Source organism: Capra hircus, chromosome 23, assembly GCF_001704415.2.
Source record: "Capra hircus breed San Clemente chromosome 23, ASM170441v1, whole genome shotgun sequence".
Classification (NCBI taxonomy): Eukaryota; Metazoa; Chordata; class Mammalia; order Artiodactyla; family Bovidae; genus Capra; species Capra hircus.
Window position 1 is genome coordinate 7,450,890 of NC_030830.1, and position 24,700 is coordinate 7,475,589.

The 24,700-nt window shown below is 41.3% G+C and overlaps 1 protein-coding gene across 1 annotated transcript; it reads right to left on the bottom strand.

Moving 5' to 3' along the window:
* On the bottom strand, nucleotides 1-24,700 carry MCUR1 (mitochondrial calcium uniporter regulator 1). The gene is made up of 9 exons (XM_018039134.1): nucleotides 24,144-24,700; nucleotides 16,781-16,900; nucleotides 13,282-13,385; nucleotides 12,630-12,731; nucleotides 11,634-11,675; nucleotides 9,421-9,492; nucleotides 6,811-6,864; nucleotides 4,563-4,677; nucleotides 1-3,454 (listed from the first exon to the last, which is right to left on the bottom strand). Exons 1-9 carry the CDS (start codon nucleotides 24,580-24,582, stop codon nucleotides 3,399-3,401), a joined length of 1,104 nt encoding a protein of 367 aa, XP_017894623.1. The 5' UTR covers nucleotides 24,583-24,700; the 3' UTR covers nucleotides 1-3,398.

The window sequence follows — 24,700 nt, forward strand, 5'->3', positions numbered from 1 at the left end:
GTCTTTGGAATAAAAATTTATTTTTAAATCAGATAACCACTTTCAAATGTATCCTGTATGCAAATCCAAATGTTCAGGTTTTAGATTTTTAAAATAACACATCATTGTTATCATATACAACTGGAAGGAAAAAAACAGCAGAAACAGTGTAGGCATAAGCTGTTCTAGTTTTTCACAATGTGAACAAACAGAAGAGTACTCTAATCACAGAGAATTAAATATTTTATTTTAGATCATAAGAATATTAGGCCCCCTCTGTTATACAGTAAAATGTAACCAGATATTTGCTTAAGTAATGAAAGGGTTAAGAAATGATTTGGGTTATAAGGAGAGCAGCATAAGTTATAAATCCGCAGGAAGGTTGGTATTTTCCAAATGAAACCCTGATAAAAGGCTAAACAGGCTCAAACATTTCCTATAAAGAATAAATCACTCCTGATTAACATGTTTTTGCTCCAGTGTCAGCAAAGTCACAACACATGTGATGAACGTATGTTAAGAGCCAGTTTTCGAGACGTGAGTTCCATAGTGCTGTCTATACGACATTTGTTCAGGAATGACGCCAAAATTCTCAGAACACGGCATATCGGGGGGAGAGAGGTCCCTGCCAACGCTGACACAGCTAGTTAGCAGGAGGAGAGGCTGCGGAGGAACCTGGGACAGAAGGAAGAGCTCGTCACTCTGCACGGCAGCAAAGGGACACGGCCGAGGCTGGGCCACAGACCCTGCGGCTCAGGAGTTTGGTTTTCAAAGAGCTCAGAGCAAGATGGCTGGCTTGAGTCAAGCCTTTCTTCCTGAACCAGAGACTTCTCGACTGGTACTTGACATCCTTAAGCGGAAAGACGACGAAGACCTTCAGCTGTAGTTTTGTTAGCTATTGAGCTGGAAAAGTACTTAGAGGAGGGCTGAGACCAGCAAGGAAGTCAGAATTCACATTTTCTCTAAAGAACCATGCACACAAACAGGCTTGCTGATGAAGGGAACAGGAAAGGAGTCAGGCTGCAGTTTAAGCTCTTTTAAAAAAGATTAAAAGCAGGGGAGTGTAGAGAAGGTACGGAGGAACCTTCTGAGTGGTTCGTGCATGAACTGGAAATAAGGACTCAAGCCACTTGACATTCAGGGTTAGGAACCTGTGCCTGGAGGGGTGATCTTCAGGACCTCGCTATGGCCAATTCCCCCATGTGCTAGACGCAGGGAGTTTCATCAGGTATCTTCTCCCTTCTGAGTGCTAATACCGAATTTCCTCTAAGTCAGCTGAGCTTAGGAACTGTCGCACAGCATCCAGCCCCAGCCACTTACAGGCTCACAGACGGCTGGGTGAGCGCTGGCAAGGGTATACTTGCATTTCTGGCTCCTGTGCTTTCAAATAGAATATATGTGACTAAATAGAGAACACGGTCCCGAACCGGCAGTCCAGGCCACCAAGAGCAGAGTTCGTTTTTCCCCAAGGTTGGGGAGGCGTGGGCTGGTACTTTGGAGGAATCCACTGCAGCCAGTGACAGCCCGGACCAAGTGACAGGTGGGTACCGCCCACCCTCACTAGGAGGAATGTCACATGGAATACTTTTGGCAGAGGACAGAAAGTCATCCAGCTGAATGTTATTTAAACAATATTTTATCGGAATATAAGGTCACTTTGCGAATGCATTGGTACTCGCTTTGAAACAGGACTGCGGACAGTGCTTTTTCCTCCTGGGACTTTAGTTTGTTGGAGCGTGTGCTCCATCCTCCTTCTGGCTCTCCCTAATCAGTTATGTTGCAAAGGTGGGCTTAATGGGAGGTCACTTACTTCACTCTCTAATACTTAGGGCAATTGTTAAATGAACAGGATTTTCTGGAGAACCTTCTCTGAAAGGGAAAGAATATATTGATAAAGTATCTTTTGTGGCAGTTAAGACAACTTTGGATTTAGTTGAAAAAAGATTATTTTTCACTTTGAAACTGATACCACGAATGCCAAAGTATTTGATTTTCATACTAATCTGGAGCTCAGACTCTTTAAGTTACACAAATATTCTCAAACAAGGCAAAGACTTACAAAGTTTGGAAATGGCATCCAAAGGACAGAGGACAACTTAGTCACCACTGTGGATGGAAGAGTGATGATGGGCACGTTATTCTACCAGTGTGATCCAGAAGTCTCTATGAGGTTTTTCCACTGGACCACATACACACAGATATACACACGCACGTGTGAGAAAGACAGGAAGGAGACATCTGATGTCATCATTTCTTGAATGCTTATTCTCTTCATGTGCAGGTCATTCAAGTAAGACGAGAATGTGCATTTCCAAACCTCCCCACCCCCTAGCTGTATCTAGTAATCTGTTTTAAATGCAGAGGTAAGGTCGCTATGAGAATGTCTTTAACAACCAAAGAAATTAACCCACATTAGGCTGATACCTGGCAGGACAGTTCTCTAATTTCAAAGCGTATGACCTGAGCTTGTAATAGGCAAAGGCATCTTCGTTAAAGATATTTCTGAGCAGTACCTACACTGGCTAACTATCCCAGTATTGCTACAGACATTATGCCTTGTGCTGCCCTTGTATCGTGTACAAAGCTGATGAAGGCCATTAGGGTGACGATCACACACACTGAAGGTGACTTCCATGCTGAGAGTAAGCATGTTTTCTGGGGAGACAGTGTCATCCCTGGAGCATGATGATAGCTCTTAAATCAAGAGGGAGAGGAGGAGGGACCGAGTGAGGGGGAAGGAGGCAGAGGGAGTCTGCACACCAGGAGGCTGGGACAGTCTCCATCCTAATCATAATACTTCATTAGGCAACAAGATTTTCCAGCTGGAAGGCACATAAACAATAAGCAGAATAATAACGAAGATAATGGAAACCAAAAGAAAAAAATCTCTCTCTGGTGTCAAGTACAGTGTAGCATGAGGCTACCGACTGACTGGACTTGAAACACAGCCTCTAACACAGGGACCGGCTGATGTCAGGGTCTGGGTCAGCAGGTGAAGAAGATTCGATGCTCTTGGTTTGGTTACCATGATTCTTCAGCATTGAGTAAAGCTTCCGTGCCTTTACATGGAGACCCCAAATCCTTGATGAGACAGAAGATTTAAAATTACAGCGTTATACACATATTTACTTTTGCTACGTCCTGCAAGTTAGACTGAGTTCACTGGTCCAGGGGAGTGGAGTCCTCCTTGCCTTGTCCACCACTCAGAGCTATAAAGTTAACTAAATAGAAGAGATGAAAGAAGCAGTTTTGAAATTTCTTACTTCTCTGCCTTGGTTATTTGTCCATCATTTGCATAAAATAAATAATATACATTAAATTTAAAAATCAGCATTATAATTAGAAATGAGAAAAAAGTACAGCAAGAATCTGATGTTCTTAAGGCAGAACAATAGAATGCTCTTTAAATAGACACTTTATTATATCCACAGGCGATAAAATCCCAGAGCTACTGTTAGGCACGTAAATATAGATCCTGGAAGAAAAAGAACAATTGTGCACAGTATTAGTTCTATTAAAAGTTACTTGCAGGAACATCATTTTACTAAAAACAAAACAAATTAAAACAAAACAGGCATTTATCCTCTAAGAAAGTAAAACCCAAGAAACCTGGCTTGTCCACTGATGTGCCACGCTCCATGAAACACCTTCCTATTAAAAAGCCCCACATCTGATATCGTCATCTCTGAAGTACAAATGTGTTCAATATCCAAGGAAACTTCTCAATAAATGTATAGAATCACAAGAATTCTGTGGTCACAAAGTAAATGCATTGGAGAAGGAAACGGCAACCCACTCCAGTGTTCTTGCCTGGAGGGTCCCAGGGACGGGGGAGCCTGGTGGGCTGCCGTCTATGGGGTCGCAGAGTCGGACACGACTGAAGCGACTTAGCAGCAGCCAAGTAAAGGCACATGTACCACAGAGGGACGCACCCTTTAACTTTGTGAGCAAAATTCTACGTTTAAATACTCTTCTACTTCAAAATATTGATACAGAATGTTAAATTTCAGTTAAAATAATGGTTAGGTAATTTTTTTTTTGGTACATGAATCTTTTTCCCTCTTTTGGCTCAAAAATTCCGAAAGCAAAATAACTCCTTATAAGAAGTGTCACCCACTGAAGTAGAAAGATCACAACTTCACTATGTGTAAAATATTCCATCTTGAATGTCACTAAAAATAATTACCAATAACTACAGCTTGATGATAGCATCTCATCAAATTTAAGATGCCATGAGTAGTAGTAAAGAAAGTCAGGTACTTTACAAAGAAGGAAAAAAAAAATGACATTAATAGTATGATACTTTATCTATTGGAAACTGTAAGATGCCTTCTAATTTCAGAGATGCTAAAGCACGAAAAACGTGTCCTAGAATCAATGAAACGCAATATCTGTCTGTGACTTAATTTATACGTTTATCTTGGGAGTTCCCTAGTGGTCCAGTGGTCAGGACTCTGCATTTCCACCGCAGGGCACGTGGGTTTGATCCCTGGTCGGGGAACTAAGATCGTGTGTGGCTCGGCCAAAAAACTTTAAGATTTATTTTCAGCTCATTTTAACTATCTAAATGTAAGACGGCTTACCTGCTAAATATTTAATATTATCAAGCTTGTGCGACTCAAGCATGGTTTTCAGGCCAGCAACCTCGGTGTCTATCTTTCTGTCTGTCTGTGTGACGGCCCGATCCTGCTGGGCGTGCTTTTAAAACAAAGAGATTCACAGCATTAAACCACACTGGATTTGTCCTTGAGTCCCTTCCCGACAGGGTGCAATCAAGATACACCCATGGTCAGATTAAGGAGACCTGGGCTTTAGTCTTGAGTTCGAATAGCTTCATGCTATATTCTGCTAGTCAGGGCCTTAGCTATCTCTAGGCCTGTTTCCTTCAGTTTGAAACAAAGGTAAAAAGTAACATTGGCCCTGTCTTCACAAAGGCTGTTTAGAGAATCAAGTGCAATTACTGATAGAAGAAAGCTTTTATAAATTATAGGCAGCTTTACAAGTAAGATTAAGATTAGGAAGCTGGTCTGTTCTCAATGGCAATGAATATACCTCCTCCTTCTGAATTCCTCTCAATAAAAGGTATTCAAAACATGCTTTAAGGAACCCTCTTACACTGTTGGTGGGAATGCAAACTAGTACAGCCACTATGGATAACAGTGTGGAGATTCCTTAAAAACTGGAAATAGAACTGCTGTATGACCCAGCAATCCCACTGCTGGGCATACACACTGAGGAAACCAAAACTGAAAGAGACACGTGTACCCCAAGGTTCATTGCAGCACTGTTTACAATAGCCAGGACATGGAAGCAACCTAGATGTCTACCAGCAGATGAATGGATAAGAAAGTTGTGGTACATATACACAATGGAGTATTACTCAGCCATTAAAAATACATTTGAATCAATTCTAATGAGGTGGATGAAACTGGAGCCTATTATACAGAGTGAAGTAAGCCAGAGAGAAAAACACCAATACAGTATACTGACACATATATATGGAATTTAGAAATATGGTAATGATAACCCTGTATGCGAGACAGCAAAAGAGACACAGGTGTATAGAATAGTCTTTTGGACTCTGTGGGAGAGGGCGAGGGTGGGATGATTTGGGAGAGTGGCACTGAAACATGTATAACATTATATGTGAAACGAATCGCCAGTCCAGGTTCAATGCATGATACAGGATGTTCGGGGCTGGTGCACTGGGATCACCCAGAGGGATGGTATGGGGAAGGAGGAGGGAGGGGGGGTTCAGGATGGGGAACACGTGTATACCTGTGGCGGATTCATGTTGATGTATGGCAAAACCAATACAACATTATAAAGTAATTAACCTCCAATTAAAATAAATTAATTTATATTAAAAAAAACATGCTTTAAAAAATGAATGGAATCTTAGGTAGGTAATCTAAAAGCAACAGTGCTTGCTGACACTATTTCTATTCATATTTTTAAAAAGTTTTCTTCTTTTATAATTCAAATACCAAGTGTTTTATTATGAGGCATGGCTATACCAAGGGCCTTTATGAGTTCTTTCCCAAATATAATAGTTAAACCAGATACATAGTTAACACCCAAAGGGTAGTGAGTTTGGCTGTTATAAAGGTTTGTAACTCTTCATTAATGTGAATGCATAAAAGCATGGGAAATACTTCCTAAAAATCCCAGGGCAAGTAAGTAGTCCCCTGTGGTGAACAGTTCAGATAATGAATAAGGAAATAAACGCATGGACAAGTAAAATATTCCAGAGGATGAGTTTAGTATTCTCTCATGGAAGTCTCTTCCAGGTTTCAGAGGTCGCAGGTAATAAGGACAGAAAAGAAGTTATCCATGCCATAAATTAAAAATAAAGTAAAACAACAACAATAACAACTCCATTCCTTATTTATTCCTCAATTAAAATAAGTACTTTGTTAAGCACCAAAAAATTGCCATGATACTCCACTTCTGGGTATGTATACCCAAAAGAATTAAAAAAAGGGACTCCAACAGATATCCACAAGCCCACAATTAAAGCACTATTCACAATGGCCATAATGATAATCAAAATGTAGTATGTCCATACAAGGGAATATTTAGCTTTAAAAAGGAAGGGGATTCTGACATATGTTACAATATGCATGGACCCTGAGGACGGAAAGCTAAGCAAAATAAGCCAGTTACAAAAGGACAAATACTGTATGATTCCACTTACACAAGGGACTGAGAGTGGTCAAATTCACAGAGGCAGAAAATAGAATGATGGTAGCCAGCAGGAGGAAGAAAGAGCTACTGCGTTTAATGGGTAGAGTTTCAGTTTTGCAAGGTGAGAACTAAATCTTTTCTTACCAGTGACACCATTTCTGTTTTTATTTCCAGCAGCTTCCTTTCGTTTAACGAATACTGAAACAAACATGTAACAGGTTAGATTCTGATTTATTCCTTTATTTATTCCGTTCTTCCTTGTCTGGTACCTTAAATATTCTGGTCTCAGTACTTCCAAGAATATGTACCATGAGCAGTCACCCCTAGGATAAAGCAGCCTACCTGCTTTCTCCTTTTGACCTTTTTAAAATCTTGTTTATATTCACTCATTGCTTCAACATCTAGATTCCCTTTTGTCATCTTCCACCTCTCTCTCGGTTGGTTTTCACCTCTTTGCTGTGATGTCTCTAAGTCCCTCCCACTATTATGCTAGCATTGCCTGGGACCAATTTAGATGGATGCTGAGTCACAGGCTTTTCAGCTTTGGGAGGGTTGAAAAAAGTAGGGTTAACAATTCAATTTAAGCTATCCCATCTTAACTACAAACAAAATTGGCACTATTTGAAGCTTAGACAAAAGAGAAAAGACATAAAGTTGGGAAAAAAATAAATTCAAGGATTATTATTCTGTGACACAGATGCTGCCTTCTGATTATAAAACACTACATAAATACACAGATTCAAGAAATACACTACACCATCACATGTTAGTTTTAATTGAAAAAAACAAAAACAAAAAACAAAAGACAAATCCATGTGGGCATTGTCACAATCCAATGTTATTAAGGGAATTGACTAGTTCTACTCAGAATTAAAATGATACCTTGCCTTTTTTGCTATTAATGACTGTGTGATTCTGTCAATACTGAAACCAAAATCAGGCATGTTTCCTTAGTGGTAGGCATTAGGATTTGTCTAGGCAAATAAAAATTTGTAATTTAAGTGAAGAATTTAAAAAATCCTCAATAAACTAACACTTGTTATAGGGGGGAAATTAATGCTTTTGAAGTCTCTAGAAACTTTATAGCTATAAATGACCCCCTATGACTACCAGGGGGATAGAGTATAAAAACAGCATTGCTTAGGAGTTAAAAGAAACAACTCAAACCCCAAACCAAGAACTACTTGCAGGACCAAAGAATGCTCATCTCCAGGGTTTCAGAGAGAGCTATGCACCAGATTACCACCAGAGGGCAGGGTGGAATGGGATTTTCTGCATCCCTCAAAATTCCAGCCTTCACTAATACTGACTCAGCCACAAGAGGAAAGACTAAATCTCGACACTGCCATGATTATAAAAGTAGCATCTATCTGGACCCATCTCCCTCTACCCCAAAGCAGTTTATAGGCTGTACTGCATTTGAAACTGGCTGTAAATATCACCACAGTCAATGCTGTTGGAACAGTATTCTAAGCGTATTAAACAAAATGAGAGGGTTGGATAGCTCATCTTCCTCAGTGCAAGTTAAACTCATGCTAGCTGCAGACTAGTAGACTGCTGTCCTGCACTTCAGAGTAATCTGAATTTAGGATTTCCAAAAAGGACTTCTCAGCTAGGTTAATAAGTCACACAAATGGACTGACTTTAATCCATGCTCACAGCCCACATCTCCCGATCTCTGAGATCTAGTTCTTCCTGACTTCGTTGCTAAAGGCATCGTCCTACATCAAGCGGATTCAGAATTCCTGCTAAGCCTATATATAACCCTTAAGGGCAAAGGTAACCAAAGGAGTTTTTCATCTTCTAGAAACTAGTCATATGCTAGTGATCATTATATATTTTAGCAATACTAAGTGATTTCCTCTTCATGGTTAAAAGTGTTTCAAGACTAGAAAGGCAGGTAACACTGGCATAATAATTATTCTGCATATCATATGGGGGCTTCCCTGGTAGCTCAGTGGTAAAGAACCTGCCAGCCAATGCAGGAGACACAGGTTTGATCCCTGTGTCGGGAAGACCCCCTAGAGAAGAAAACGGCAACCCACTTGCCTGGGAAATCCCACGGACAGAGGAGCCTGGCGGGCTACAGTCCATGGGGTTGCAAAATAGTCAAACATGACTTAGCAAGTAAACAACAACAACAAAAAATATATATATCCCTTCTGCTTATACACAACCCATATTTTGTGGTATCTTTTTGGTAATGAAAGTTTTATTTTTCAGTTATTTTTCCTAACTAAAAATTTCAATTTAGCGTAACTTAAAGAATCATTTAGAATTTGCATTTCAAAACAATGCAAAAAACTCATTAAGATTTCTCTATTAAAAACACTACATGGAAACAGTTTTCAAACCCTCAATTTTTAATTTTAAAACATTATTTAATATTTATAATTTAATATGATCCAAGTCAGATAATCAACTTAACTTCTGCAAAATCAGGACCAGTGGAGATTTAAGTTAATATCAAAGAGATCAAGATAAAACAATTTATTCATGTCTAAGTGACAAATAGTTTAGTATCTCTGAAACAAACAAGATTCAAACTTGACTTGACCAAGATTTTAATTTTAATGTTACTTTTTAAAGTCCTAATCCAAAATACAGTTGAAATAAAGAAACACCATGTGTAACAATCATATACAGGTAAATATTTAACAGTACTTATGACCTGTAAATAACCTTAGACTTGACCAAATGTTCCGTCTTGCAAAGAAATTAATTTATGTTCTATTTTTAAATAAAGAAACATACCAGTTCTTTCACTCTGCTCTTTTCTAGATTGAAGTCTAATTTGGTATCTGTTCGGACTTTGATCACTTCATCCTAGTGGGAGGGCAAACATCAAAGACAGAAAGAAATCCAAAGTAAGAGATCCAAAGCCTGTGTGGACATGAGCCTGGGTCCACTGTCTCCACTACTTCACCGGAGGGGTCGAGGGTAGGGGCCGGCGGTGTGTGGAGAGATGGAGCTAGAGACGAGTCAGGTCAAGAGACTGGTTAAGCCACGTCTGTGGGGACTTCCTGGTTATTTATACAGATAATCCCCTTTTATGTTGAAGTCAGATGACAGCGGGTTACTATTGCTTTTAACATCAAGATTCCCAATACAGTCGTCTTGTAGAATTTATGAATCAAGCTGTTCTCTGGACAACTTTGGAAGCAGAGATGGACTCAAGTGAAATATTAGATTCTGGTTCAAATAAAGCTTTCTGACACTCATCAAAACCTTTTTCTTATTTAACACCAATGTTCTTTCCACTTAAAAAAATCAAGCAGCTGGCATGAGCCAGCTGCCGGGAGCCAGCATGAGGAATCCCGCCCATGGCAAAGGTCAAGAGGAAGGAAGCCTGACATATGAAAAGGCGTGATCTGGCTTCAGGGGTCCCCCTGGGTTTTCCTGAACATCTACCCCCCAAAACCAGAGTCTGCCTGCCTTAATGTACTGTGCTTTCCACTCTTCTGACATAACAGGGGCTGTCCCCGACCACCTTTCTCTGGAAAGAGTTAACTCAGAGCTCCAGTTAACAGTCTCCTGCATATAAAAAGAATGTCTCAGTTTAAACTCCTTTGATGGCTTTCTAACTTACCTGACCGGTCTGCCCGGACTTTTACAACTTGTGATTATTTACAGCCCCCCAACCACGAGAGGCACGAAGCTTAAAGCATCTTAAAGATATAGAGCCTTTTCTAAACAGCTAAGAATTACATTGGTGATGGGTTTTCATTGTTGAGTCAATGACTGCTGCCAGGCCTCCACATTCTTTATCTTTTAGGCACCTGAAGGATATTAATCAATGTAATTGGGATATAGAAAAAGGAATATAGTAGTTTTGATGTTAGTAACACTAGACTTTTCAGTTAATTTTCTCTTTGTTATAAATCACTGTATTCCTCTTTCATTGTTATAAATTGTTGTGTCCTTGCTATGTAAGAATGTAACTTTATTTAGTGCTTTCTGAGAGTGGTACCAGACTTTGGAAAGAACAACACTTTTAAGTTTTCTGGTTGACAGACCCTTATCAGAAAAGGGCCGTAAAATGTTAATTGGCCTTCTGGCCGGAAGATGATGTAAATCACCTAAGACTTGTGTATACAGCTAAGTATGCAGAGAGAAAGCCTGGTCTCGATAGCAGTCAGGGCTGCTGACGCTGCATAATTTTGTATTATCCATTGATCTTTATGTATAACCCAAAGTATAAAAAGCCTTTCCGGACAATAGAGGGGGGGCAAGTCACTGGAAAGACTGGGTTCCCCCGTGTCGAATCTCTCTCTCTCTTCCTCTACCTCCCTCTCCTTTTCAGGCTGAATTCCCATCTGGGGCGTGGAGGCTCTCTGAGTGTACTTACTTGCCCCGGCTTCTAAGACCCATGCGAGAGGGAGCCCAAGGCGGGGCACCCTCTGCTATCCAAGTGGGCGCCGGTGGCCTAACGTAGACGGTGCAAGTTCCTTGTCTTGGAACTTTATTAGTTTTCCACGTAAACCAAGTTATTCAGCCTCTTTTCTCCACTAAATTTTCCTACTATACTATTTCTTCCTAATCTCTTTTTATATTTCTAAATAAATAAGTTTTTCCTCGCCACGCCACCCCCACTTCGAATTACCCTGGATCCACTGGGGTTGGACCCCTGCAGTCAGCATTTTAAAATCACATGTAATTCTTCTAAAGACAGTCTCTCCTAAGAGAATGTAAGGATTCCATGTGGCTGTTTTAGAAAAATTTTATTTAAAAATGACTTCATTCCTTCTGGATCACAATTTTCTTAATGGATTTGGTTACAGACATCAGTAACTTATTCTTTGGCTATGTTCTCAGTCAAATCTTCCAATATGTACTTTTGAGACATATCACACAAATATTTAACACAGAAGCAAGTTTTTAAGAACACATAAATATTTTGGACATTATATTTATTACTGAACTTGTGTAATTATGAACGAGCAAGCAAACAGGAATGAGGATCTTACCGTTACTTGTTGTTTTAACCGATGGAGCTCAAGTTTTATTTTCTAAAGAAATATTAAAAAGAAGTCAGTCAAGGATATGTTTGGAAGGTTAGAAGAAAAACATAAAACTTGGTAATAAACATATATTACAACATGCATCTATGAGCAAGTTCTTCAAGTTCTTTCCTCTATTCAACATGAATTTAGCCACGTTTAGAACACAACGATAACTGAACAGTCTCAGAGGCAGAAACGATCACTGGTCGTGCCAGTATGGTACTATAGTCATGGTGTGTCTTGAGGGCTTTCAATTCATGTTGAAGGCCACATACAATTAGTAACACAACTGTCTTCAACAGTCTCATTTCCCTCCAGAGATGCTTTAGTATCTCTTTCAAGTTTCCTTTTAACTAATTCTGCCCTCAAATAAATGACTTCAAGACAGTTTCAAACTTTATCTTTTTTTTCTAGCAAAAGAAGGAATTGTTTGCTAGGTGGGTTCTTATAAGATCAAGACCAACAGGTGATAAATGAACTTCCTTCACGGGACTCTAAATAGGACTGAAAACAAAAGGAAGATGCGGAGACAGTACCTATTTAAACACTGATCTCATACGCCCACGTAAGACTTGAAGAGATATTTTACAGCAGCACTTACTCATAATAACCCCAAACTGGAAACAACTCTAGTATGGATCCCAGTAGAATAACGGAGCATGTTCTGATAATACTATGAACGATGGAATAGAGTAACCTATTGCTGCAAGACACACTTGTGATTCCACTGATAAAGTTCTGGAAGAGCAAAACCAGTTAATGGCCATGTAAGTTGGCCACAGTGATTTTGGCTGGGGGAGGAGTGACTACAGTGGGTGACGGCACGTCTTGGGGTGCCAGTCAAGGACCACTTCTTCATCTGAGGTGTACACTTCTTTGTACACTTTTGTGTACATGCATTATACCTCCATATCCTAATAGAAAAGCACTTGATAAATACGAGTGGCTCTTTAGTTTTACCTCATTTTCTGATCTGAGGGCTGAAAATTCACTCTTCTCCAAAATAATCATATCTTTTCTCACGTTAGCGATCTGAGACATTATTTGCTGAAGAGTGATCTCCTGGGAAAAGAAAAATGAAACATATAAACCTCATCTGGCCTAGGAAGTCCACCTCCTACCACCTCAACCTGAGATCATCTTAATGAGAAACCAGGACATGGGCACGTAGAAAGAGGTTCAGCAACGTCCTCCTCCGTCTCCAAATGAGAAAACAGGAAGAACTATAGGCCAGTATCAGCACCAGATGAGTCACGGTTAATAGCGGCAGTCAGAGGAACTGCCAGCTACAATTCGGGCTGCACTTCCATTTATGAAAGCATTCTGTTGTTCGATTGCTCAGTTGTGCCTGTCTCTTTGCGACCGCACGGACTGCAGCAGGCCGGGCTTCCCATCTCCCAGAGTTTGCTCAAACGCATGTCCACTGCATAGCTGACTAGAAGAGTTAGTTTTCAAACTTAATGATTCTATAGAAGTTTAACGAACAGCTCTGAATAAATATATTTTATGCCACTCTAGCCATTTGCCTCTCGTCTATATTAAAACTGCTATATGCTGGGTCTTCCCTGGTGGCCCACTAGCTCTATCTGCTCACGAGCCCCAGCAAAGCTACCTGCTGCATCTTGGTGACCATATCTTTGTAGATGATATCCATGTTGGCCTCCATGATCTTCATCAAGGCAGATACAACGACTTCTGCTTGTTGAGTAGTAAACCCTAGGCAAACACACAAAGACAATTACTCAGGAGACCATAGTTGTCAGAATCAATTAAAAAAAAAAAAATCCTTCATTGAAAGGGAGAAAAGACAAAGTTACACCTGCAGGTGAATGTCTGAATTTAGAAGCAGCTGGAAAGTTTAGCATGGCAAGAGGGTGGAGTCTAGTCACAGGCTGTGATCTATCTGTCACTTGGGACAAGTTGGACACATGAGTGTTTACATGACTGTTTCCTCATGTAAAATGAGGGGTGGGGCTGACTGAGCTCTGACGTCCCTCCTAGGGGTCAAAAACCATGTTTTCAGAGAATGTCTAATGACAGGAGATATCTGCTCTGCAAGGTCAAGTGAAAAGATGCAAGACTCAAAAATACAGATATTATACAAGTTATTACTTTTGTAACTTATGAAAGAGTCTAGGTAGCTGTTATTTTCTTCTGCATTGTCTTAATTTTCTACGATGGATATGACTTCTTCAATTTTAAAGTGTATATATTAGTAAAAAATAATTACATCAAGTAGAGAAAGTTTATTTCCAGCACAAATTGGGCAAGTCAATGGCTATATAATAATTCAGCTGTTAATTTAAAGACAAAATCAGTTCTTACATTTTTTCCTCCACAATCTTCCTCAATCACTAGCGAGGAAAGCCCAAATTGGAAAGAATATATTCTTTTATATTCAATAAATGATGCTGAACTGAATTATATAGACTCAACTTAGCAGTGCTACTATTCTTAATAACTATAGGTACTAACATATTTCACATTGAAAATTCTAATTAAAATGCTTAATTTTAAATATTTAAGATGCATAAGTACCTGGTATATAATTCTGTTAAATACTTTCATCTATAAGAACTTCAGAAGAATGTACTGATTCTTATAATTAGTTCATGGCATATTTGTCTGGATAAAGTTATACCTGATTCAATCTGGATGAGATTAAGCATGGGACTATACTGAAAAAGAACAAAGAAACAAATTCAAAGAAGACAAAAAGATCTCCAAAAACCTATTCTTTTCACTTTATTCAAAATCCTTTTATTTTTAATGTGTGGGTCATGAACAGCTAGCAAAAAAACATCACTCAAATGTTAACAGTTTAGCTCTGACTGGGATTCAGAGCAGTTTTTCTTGGCTCTTTTCTGTTTTCCTAATTTTAAAAAATCAACAAGTCTTTGCAATTTTTAAAATTTATTAATAAGAGTTCATAATTAAACATAATTAGGCTTGAGGATTATAAAGAAAAGAAAAAGAGAAACCAAAGTGGACTTACACTGATAAGAAAAGAGAGAAACTTTACAGCCTTATAATTTAGAACCACCTACAGGAGGAGAAAGGATAAGAATAGGGAGAAGTTAAGCCTGAAAACTTCTGGGATACCAGATCCAAATGAATTCTTTGTATTAACAGGAAAGGGAGGTGGGACAAAATCAGGGCCAGTGAGATTACGGACAGAGGAAGTTCTATGAATCAGGAGCCATAACTCCAGAGGGGATAAAAAAGGATAAAGGACAGAGCATTCCCCCAGGGGTCCTTCCTGCTCTTACCCTAACCCAGCCATCATCCAAGTAAGCACTTTCACATCCTACACCCACTGGGGTCCTTACATCGCTGGCTTTGAAATAGGCAAATGCTCACGGGCCAGGGTTTTAAATCAAGAAAAGTAGGAACTCCATATGTTGAAACATTCAACATCTATTATTTTTGTCAAAAATAAATAAATGGATTCTGAAAGGCAGGAGAAACAAACCCCACCTTTCATGGGAGAAAGGCTTTGGGTCCACAGCAGCTACCTGGCCACAGTCATGCTTAACAAAATAAATGACGTCCTCTTAACACGTCAGACATCTAGTCCATGTAGATACGCTCCTATTATCTCTGGAATGTCTTTTTGGTTGCTTCGAATACAAAAGATCCATGAAAAAGAAAAAAGGAAAGAAAAAGAAAAGTGGAAAAAAGACTTCTGCTTATCCAGATAATTTTAGATGCCCCTCTTACTTCTACTTTTCTTTCTAAAATTCTGAGTAGAAAGAAGTCGTGGTGGAAAAGGCTGACTGTTTCAAGTTTGAGATGAAAAAGCTGTAAAAATTATCACAGAGCCTGTGAGTTTTCCCAACGTGCATTCAGGACATTGCTTAACACTCACAAGGGCTCTCTGGAATTCTTAGTACACCCATGCTCCAGAGGTGGGCGGCTGGGAACTGAGAAGGGAGAAAGACTGTGAGGCCACGCAGCTGGAAGCTTACAGAGCCTGAAACCAGAGCCGCTAACTAACCCACGTACGCACAGAAGGACTCACCCCATCACCGTGTTCTGGGTAGATAAAGCACATTAACACAGGGCAGCTTTGCAGATATGAACATGCATAACCGGATAGATGACTGTACTGTAGCACAGACTGATGTATTTCAAAGGCATAAGCTATGGTATCTGAGATTCTGATTGTGAGAGTATATGTGTTCACGGTTTAAAGAATTATCAATATAATATGTATTAAACTTACATTCTGCATCTGTCTGCTGCTGCTAAGTCACTTCAGTCGTGTCCGACTCTGTGTGACCCCACAGACGGCAGCCCACCAGGCTCCCCCGTCCCTGGGATTCTCCAGGCAAGAACACTGGAGTGGGGTGCCATTTCTTTCTCCAATGCATGAAAGTCAAAAGTGAAAGGGAAGTTGCTCAGTCGCATCCGACTCCCAGCGAACCCATGGACCGCAGCCTACCAGGCTCCTCTGTCCATGGGATTTTCCAGGCAAGAACACTGGAGTGGGGTGCCATCGCCTTCTCCGGTGCATCTGTCTAGACAAGATTAAATATGAGACGGCTACCTATATACTAAGTGTACTTTCAATACCTGCCATACATATCAGAGTAATCTTTTACATCAGTTGGTTCAAGAGCAGTAAGAGAAAATGTCAGTCTGAATATTTTTTTAAAACCACAGTAAGCTGAAACGATCACTAACTGCTGCTCTGCAACATTTTAATTTCACAAAAGGTTTTAGAGCACACGAGATGCACAGGAATAAAACTGTCCCTTCCAGCCTTAGACAGCTGTCCTAGGAGCCATTCCTGAGTTTTGCTGGCTTGTGTCTAATTTTTAACCTGTAACACTAATCTTTAACTTCCAGAGTGATGTTATAAACATACACTTCACTTGGACAAAGAGAAAACGTAGGAGAAAAGTCTCAATTGTACTGATGAAGCAAAAATGCCCTTAAACAGAAAAAAAAAAAAAAAAACAAGGAACTTAAAAACATGGAGACTGATCAAAAGGCAACCTGTAGACTTCAAAGTCACAGAGAAATATGAGAAATTAGGTGAGACCATCAGGAAGCCGTGAGGTACAGTGTTTCTCGATGACACCGAGTGACCACTGGCAGAGGATTACCATTCTCCTCGAGCACACACACTAAGGCATGGGTGTCAAAGTAGAGCTTCCTGTTCCCAGAAGAGGCGAACTCTCTCCTTCTGCTGTCCAGCTGCAGATTCCCAGCACAGAGGCTCAGCTCTAGAAAGGAAAGGACACTGTGGTTCAAAACAGGACCTGATGGCAAACAAAGGCAACTCAGCATCAGGAAAAAAATAAAAAAAACCCACAAAAACGCAGGGGCACACCTCAAAGGCCTATTTTTTAAATTAACAACGGCTTTATTGAGACACACCTCACATGCATATGACTCACCCATTTGCAATGCATACTTCAGTTGTTTTCAATATATTTACAGAGCTGTGCAATTGACCCACAACTAACTTTAGAATACTTTCAGCGATCCCAAAGAAATCCTAGACCCTCTAGCTACCCTTTCTCATTTCCCTACTCCGTGCTCCCCAACCTCAGCAATCCCTTAATCTATCTTCTCTCTCTATGAATTTGCCTACTCTGGACATTTCATTTGAACAGAATCATTAAGTATATGATATCTCGTGACTGGTTTCTTTCACACAGAGTGGTATTTTCGAGGTTCACCCCACTGTGTTCTATGTCAGTATCTTTTTATTGCTGAGTAATATTTCATTGTACAGATATACCAGTTGTTTTTTTTTTTAACGTCGTCACCAGTTAAAGGACTAACTGTATGAAGGTTCTAATTTTTCCACATCCTCAACACTGTTATTATCTGTCTTTTTTAATTATAATTATCCTAGTGGGTGTCAAGTGGTATCTCTCTGTGGTTTTGATTTGCATTTCCCTGACAGTTAATGATGCTGAATATCTTTTCGTGTGTTTACTGGCCATCTGTACCTCTTTGGAGAAATATACTTTTAGACCCTTCACCCATTTTTTAAAAATTGGGCTATCTTTTTATTACTGAGAGTTTTTTTTTTTTTTTAATCTTAAGATAAGTCCAATTTATCTTTTTCTCTTGGTCCTTTTGTTTTTGGTGTCACAACTAAGAAGCCACTGGCAGATGTGAGCACAGAGATTGACATCTGTTTTCTAAGGGTTTTGCAGTTTTAGTGTTCACATTTAGGTCTTTGATCCATTTGAGACAGTTTTGTATATGGTGTGAGACGGGGGTTCAACTTCATCCTTTCACATGTGGATGTCCAGTTCTCTCAGCACTATTTTCTCCTTTAAACTGTCTTGTGACTCATCAAACATTCAACCGATCTTAAGTGGGTGCGTTTATCTGTGGACTCTCCAGTCTAGTCCATCGATCTGTATGTCTGTCCATCTGCTAGTGCCCCATTTTCTTGATTACTTGTAGCTCTGTGATAAGTTTTGACACCAGGAAGTGAGTTCTTTTTGTTCTTTTTCAAGATTGTCTCGGCTATTTTGAGTCCATTGCATTTCCATATAAATTTTAGGATTATATCGTATCAATTTCTGCAAAGAAGCTCCTTAGAACTGTGACAGAGATTGCATTAAATCTGTAGGTCAATTTGGGGAAGCAGTGCCATCTAAAAAATATTAAAGTCTTCCAACCATGAACATGGAATGTCTATTTATTTAGGTCTTTAATTCCTTTACTGTTATATATAATTTCAGAATATAACTTTTGTGCTTTTGTTGTTAAATTTAAGGATTTTATTCTTTTTGATGCTACTGTTACTGGAGTTGTTCTTTAGATTTTTCAGACTGTTCATTGCTAGTATATAAAAATACAACTGAGTTTTGTTTTTATAGAATTTGTATATTGATCTTGTATCCTGCAATCTTGCTAAATTTGTGTATTAGCTGTGAAAGTATTTTAATGAATTCATTAGAGTTTTCTATGTACAAGGTCATGTCATCTGTGAATAGTGATCATTTACTTCTTCTTTTACAATCTGGATGCCTTTTCATTTTCTTGCCTAACTGTACTGGCTAGAACTTCTGGCACCGTGTTCAGTTGAATAGTGAGAGGAGATCTTTGTCCCTGACCTTGGGGGAAGAAGAATCTTGCCTTTCACTATGAAGTATGAAGTTCACTGCAGGTGTTTCAGATGTCCTTAATCAGGTGAGGCAGATTGCTTCTGATCCAGATTTGTCACGAATGGATTATGGAATTTCATCAAATTCTTCATTTTTTTCCATGATTGTGTGGTTTTCCTCCTTTACACGGTGAATGTGGTGTGCTACACAAATTGATTTTCTGATGATAAGTGAACCTGCTGTTCCTGAGACGGAGGCCCACTTGGTCATGGCGCTGACTCCCTCTTACATATCGCTGGATTTGGTTTGCTAGTATTTTCATAACAGATTTTTGTCTGTAGTTTTCTTTCCTTGACTTTATAAAAGTCTACCTTTGGGCAGACATGTTCTAACAATTCATATATTACCTGTTACATGAATTTTTGTGTTTTAACCACAGATCCAACCTGTTTTGCAAATTTGTTTCAAGATGCTCATTTGATTTTTAAAATTTTTTTGGCCACTCCTCATGATATGTGGGATCCTAGTTCCCTGACCAGGGATTGAACCTGCAGCCCCTCTACATGAAGGGTGGAGTCCTAAGCACTGGACAGCCGAGGAAGTCCCTCCTGGTGCTCATTTGAAGGAGGCAGCATAGTAATGGTTTCCTGGTTTTTGTATTCCACAAACCATAAAAGTAGTTTTAAAATGACAGGGAACAACTGCAAAATGAACTTGTAATTTTTATCAAGAAAGGCCATTTAAACATAATAGTTTCTTATTCTTACAAGCCTACTAAAACTGACGGCAAAAGAGAGATGGACAATATAAAATAAAAATCTTTCAATTAAATGTAATAAACGTAGCTATATAAAAACCAGTCCATCCTAAAGTAAATCAGTCTTGATTATTCATTGGAAGGACCAATGCTGAAGCTGAAACTCTAATACTTTGGCCACCTAATGTGAAGAACTGACTCACTGGAAAAGACCCTGATGCTGGGAATGATTGAAGGCGGCAGGAGAAGGGGATGACAGAGGATGAGATGGTTGGATGGCATCACCGACTTAATGGACATGAGTTTGAGTAAGCTCCACAAGTTGGTGATGGACAGGGAGGCCTGGCGTGCTGCAGTCCATGGAGTCACAAAGAGCCAGACAAGACTGAGCAACTGCACTGAACTGAATATAAAAACCTACTACATCTTTGTTCTTACTTTCCTAAGATGCCAGGTATAGAAGAGCGAGAGAAGACAGAATAGTCATCTATTAATTCAGGGTTGAAAAGTTTTCTCAGTAGCTCTCCTAAACATCCGTCAGCTGATCAATTCTATTCTCATCCCCTAAACATTCAAAGGAAATTCCAAGTAAGCAAAAATGTGACATGGACAGGACCCTACAGATCTGATGCTTTTCTGTAAGAAAACAGCAGTGGTTCCCAAGTTACTGGAAAGAGTGGGGTGGCTGCAGTCACAGTCTGTACCAAGATAAGGACCAGAGAACCAATAATCACTTTGTACCAAGCACTGTTTGCAGACCAACGAAACATAAAATGCAGCAACTACTTTTGTATGTGTGTGTCAAACAGTAAAAACAAAACAAACAAAAAAACTTGAGAGTTGCTGAGATTCAAAGCAGCACTCGCCTACAGTATAAGGCCCTTGACAAGGCACACAAAGCTCATCCCAGTTTAGCCCGCTCACCCCTTTAGCCTTTGTTCTGGCCACCTAAGCTATTCTGTTTCCCACACTGTCAGACTCTGTACTCCATCCTTAAGCTTGGCTTGCTTCCCTTTCTCAACTGGTAAATTTTAAGCATCCCTTTTACCCTCTTCATCTAATCTGACAGTGTGGTCAGTTCAGTTCAGTCGTTCAGTCGTGTCCGACTCTTTGCGACCCCATGAACTGCAGCACGCCAGGCCTCCCTGTCCATCACCAGCTCCCGGAGTTCACTCAGACTCACGTCCATCGAGTCTGTGATGCCATCCAGCCATCTCATCCTCGGTCGTCCCCTTCTCCTCCTGCCCCCAATCCCTCCCAGCATCAGAGTCTTTTCCAATGAGTCAACTCTTCGCTTGAGGTGGCCAAAGTACTGGAGCTTCAGCTTTAGCATCATTCCTTCCAAAGAAATCCCAGAGTTGATCTCCTTCAGAATGGACTGGCTGGATCTCCTTGCAGTCCAAGCAACTCTCAAGAGTCTTCTCCAACACCACAGTTCAAAAGCATCAATTCTTCGGCGCTCCGCCTTCTTCACAGTCCAACTCTCACATCCATACATGACTACTGGACAAACCATAGCCTTGACTAGATGGACCTTAGTCGGCAAAGTAATATCTCTGCTTTTGAATATACTATCTAGGTTGGTCGTAACTTTTCTTCCAAGGAGCAAGTGTCTTTTAATTTCATGGCTGCAGTCACCATCTGCAGTGATTTTGGAGCCCAAAAAAATAAAGTCTGACACTGTTTCTACTGTTTCCCCATCTATTTCTCATGAAGTGATGGGACCAGATGCCATGATCTTCGTTTTCTGAATGTTAAGCTTTAAGCCAACTTTTTCACTCTCCTCTTTCACTTTCATCAAGAGGCTTTTTAGTTCCTCTTCACTTTCTGCCATAAGGGTGGTGTCATCTGCATATCTGAGGTGATTGATATTTCTCCCGGCAATCTTGATTCCAGCTTGTGCTTCTTCCAGCCCAGCGTTTCTCATGATGTACTCTGCATATAAGTTAAATAAGCAGGGTGACAATATACAGCCTTGACATACTCCTTTTCCTATTTGGAACCAGTCTGTTGTTCCATGTCCAGTTCTAACTGTAGCTTCCTGACCTGAATACAGATTTCTCAAGAGGCAGGTTAGGTGGTCTGGTATTCCCATCTCTTTCAGAATTGTCCACAGTTTATTGTGATCCACACAGTGAAAGGCTTTGGCATAGTCAATAAAGCAGAAGTAGATGTTTTTCTGGAACTCTCTTGCTTTTTCCATGATCCAGCAGATGTTGGCAATTTGATCTCTGGTTCCTCTGCCTTTTCTAAAACCAGCTTGAACAACAGGGAGTTCACGGTTCATTCATTGCTGAAGCCTGGCTTGGAGAATTTTGAGCATGACTTTACTAGCATGTGAGATGAGTGCAATTGTGCGGTAGTTTGAGCATTCTTTTGCATTGCCTTTCTTTGGAATCCATTATGCTCTGGGCGGGGCATTATGCTACCCTGAAAGGTTCTCTCTGCTAACTCCTCCCAGGTAAGGGAGCAGCCTGTATTCCTTCCTTATCTCTGTTCTCAGGCCAGGACAGACAACCCTATCATAGCACCTACTACATTTATTTCCATGTCTGTGTTTCATTCCAAGCTCCCCAAGAGTGTCCAGTCAGTTATTTTTGTATCACTAGCATTTAGCAGAGGTCCTGGTACATTGCAGGCCAGAAATAACTTAACAAAATATCCAACTGTATGAATTCTTAGATCCAGATCTACAAACAAAGTTTGAGATGAACTAATTTCTCCTCTTCATCTATGGTTTTCCCTTTTCACATAAGTGAGGTCACTTAAATCTGGCACCTCTTTTTTCATCCTTTATCTCTGCTGCCGCTGCTGCTAAGTTGCCTCAGTCGTGTCTGACTCTGCACGACCCCATAGATGGCTAGCCATGGGCAAAAACAGCCTTTATGAGAAGAGACCCGGACACAGAACAGCCCTAACTGGATGGCAGGTGAATGAATGAATGTACCTCTTACAGAGCTCTTTACAGGCCACCCCACCCATTTCAGAAAAGTGCTGGACTGTTCCATGGGTTAGAGAGCTCAAATATATTTGTGTCTAGAACTGGCTTGATACGATTATTCTAGTCCCAAATTCCTTTCTTCTAATAACAATAATCATTCATGTAATTTAAAACAATACTGCAAGCTTATTTTAAATAAATATTATTGGCTGAAAAATGGAGATGGCCTAGTTATGTGCCACTTGACCCTCCAACCCCGGCTGATGGAAGGTGAAGTCCATCTTGCCTCCATCACAGAGCAGGGCCTAGAGACACAGCAGTACTCTGGCACCAGAAGCAGCTCTGGCCCACTTTTCCTTCTTTATTGTGACAACAAATTGAGGTCCAAGAACTATGAATTCCCAGAATTAATAACCAGGAAACAAGGAAACTGAGCTATGATATGTAATTCTCCTTTGGGGACCTTCAGCACATCAAAAGCATACACAAAAGAAGCCCAAAGTTAGTCCTAGACAGAGGAAGAAGCACAAAGTTCCTATTCATAAATCACCCTTAGGTCTAAGTAGCTCTACAGAGAATCCTGGACACCAAACAGACCACTAGGCTGAAGACCAAGAAACAAAATTCTCATTAGCTGATGGGATCATGAGAGGAAAAGAAATCACAAGTTACTAGCTTGTCAAAAAAAGAGCAACAAAAGGCAAAGTACAGAAATGAAGACTCACAATTACTGCAGCACACTGACAGCTGACTACTCATTTCCCAGTCTCCTACACAACTCTCCTTCACGCTTTGCAAGAAACTAACCAGTTTCTTGCCCAGCCAAAGATATTCTTAAATTTCAGAAGCAACCAACATTTACCGAGCACTTCTGTTGAGGAAAACATTTTTCAAATAGCCATCAGTGTGGTTAGGAAGAGCTGCTGATGTATATGTATAGACTCCCCAAAGTTGGACTTTTGCTAATAAATAACGATTACCCCAAATGATATTTTTTTTAATCAACAGTTTTCAGTCTAGCACACTGAGTCTGCTTAGACTTTCCTCATCTCATGCAGGGGAGTGATTGATCTCACGTTCTCAAAGAATTTAATCAAATGCCAACTTCTCAAAGATTACGAGGACTCCATTTAAATGAGTAACTGGAGGACCACTCCACTTCTCAACCTTTACCCCCTCTATTTTTTCCGACACCATTGATCAGATGTTATTATATACATATATATAATTATATATGATACTTATGTATATTATAACATGTTATTATATTATATACATATAATCTCCTTTGCTAGAATTAAGCTCCAAGAAGGAAAAGAGTTTGCTGACCGATACACCCTGAGTACTTAGAAAAATACCAGGCACAGTAACGTACCCAAAAGAGGGTCTGAAATTAAACTGTGAAACAGTCCCTTCGTTTCCTGTAGCTTCGCGCCTCCCATCGCTAGCCTATTACACGCCGTGTGTGCACCCGACCCGGGGGATCTGAGGAAGTACGCACCGCCTTCCCGCAGCCATCAGTCACAACCTGCGCCAGACACCCGGCGCCCGCAGCCGGAGGGATCGGACCTTCCCGTCTGGGGAAGCCCAGGTTAGCGCGTGGCCCAGACAGCGTGACCGGACAGTCCCCCGCCCGGGAGAAGACCGGCGACCTCGGTCGGCCTGCCCAGCTCCCGCCGCCCCGGCCCGGCCCTCACCTCTCCTGGAGGACGCCAGGGCGGCCACCCGGCCGAGGCACCGGGGGAGCGCGCCCGCCGCACCCGCGAGGCCCGGGGCCAGGCCCGGCTGGCTTCTCCACACGCCGCCGCGCCCGGCCGGGGAGCCCGGGGACGCCGGGGGTCCGGAGCGCGGGCGCTCCCAGTCCGCCGGCGGCCGGCGCGGGGCCGCGGCCGCCCGGCGCGGGCAGGGCACCAGCAGGAGGAGGAGCAACGGGGAGGCACGTGCCGCGCCGCCGCGGACCGCCCGGGCGCCGGGGCGCAGCGCCCCGGGACCGCCGGGTAGCGCGGGCAGGAGGCGGCGCGCGGGGATGCCGCGGCCGCCCGGGCCTCCAGCGCGGCCGGCGGCCAGGAGGAGCAGGAGCCGCCGGCGGCCCGGCGGGCACTTCGGCCTCTCGGCCGCGACGGAGCCGCAGTCCATCCCCAACGCGGTCACTGGCCCGGGAGCGCGCTCATGCCGGTCACGCGCGGCCCCCGCCCGACGCCTCCGGCAGAAGCGAGCGCGGGCGCCGGCGCCGAGCCCGCCCTTTCCTGCCCGC

Coding starts and splice junctions, on each gene's coding strand:
- MCUR1 (XM_018039134.1), bottom strand. CDS start 24,582: ATGGACTGCGGCTCCGTCGCGGCCGAGAGGCCGAAGTGCCCGCCGGGC. Junction 6,865..9,420: donor AGAGCAGAGTGAAAGAACTG/GTATGTTTCTTT, acceptor TGTTTGTTTCAG/TATTCGTTAAACGAAAGGAA. Junction 3,455..4,562: donor TAATATTAAATATTTAGCAG/GTAAGCCGTCTT, acceptor TTTTTCTTCCAG/GATCTATATTTACGTGCCTA.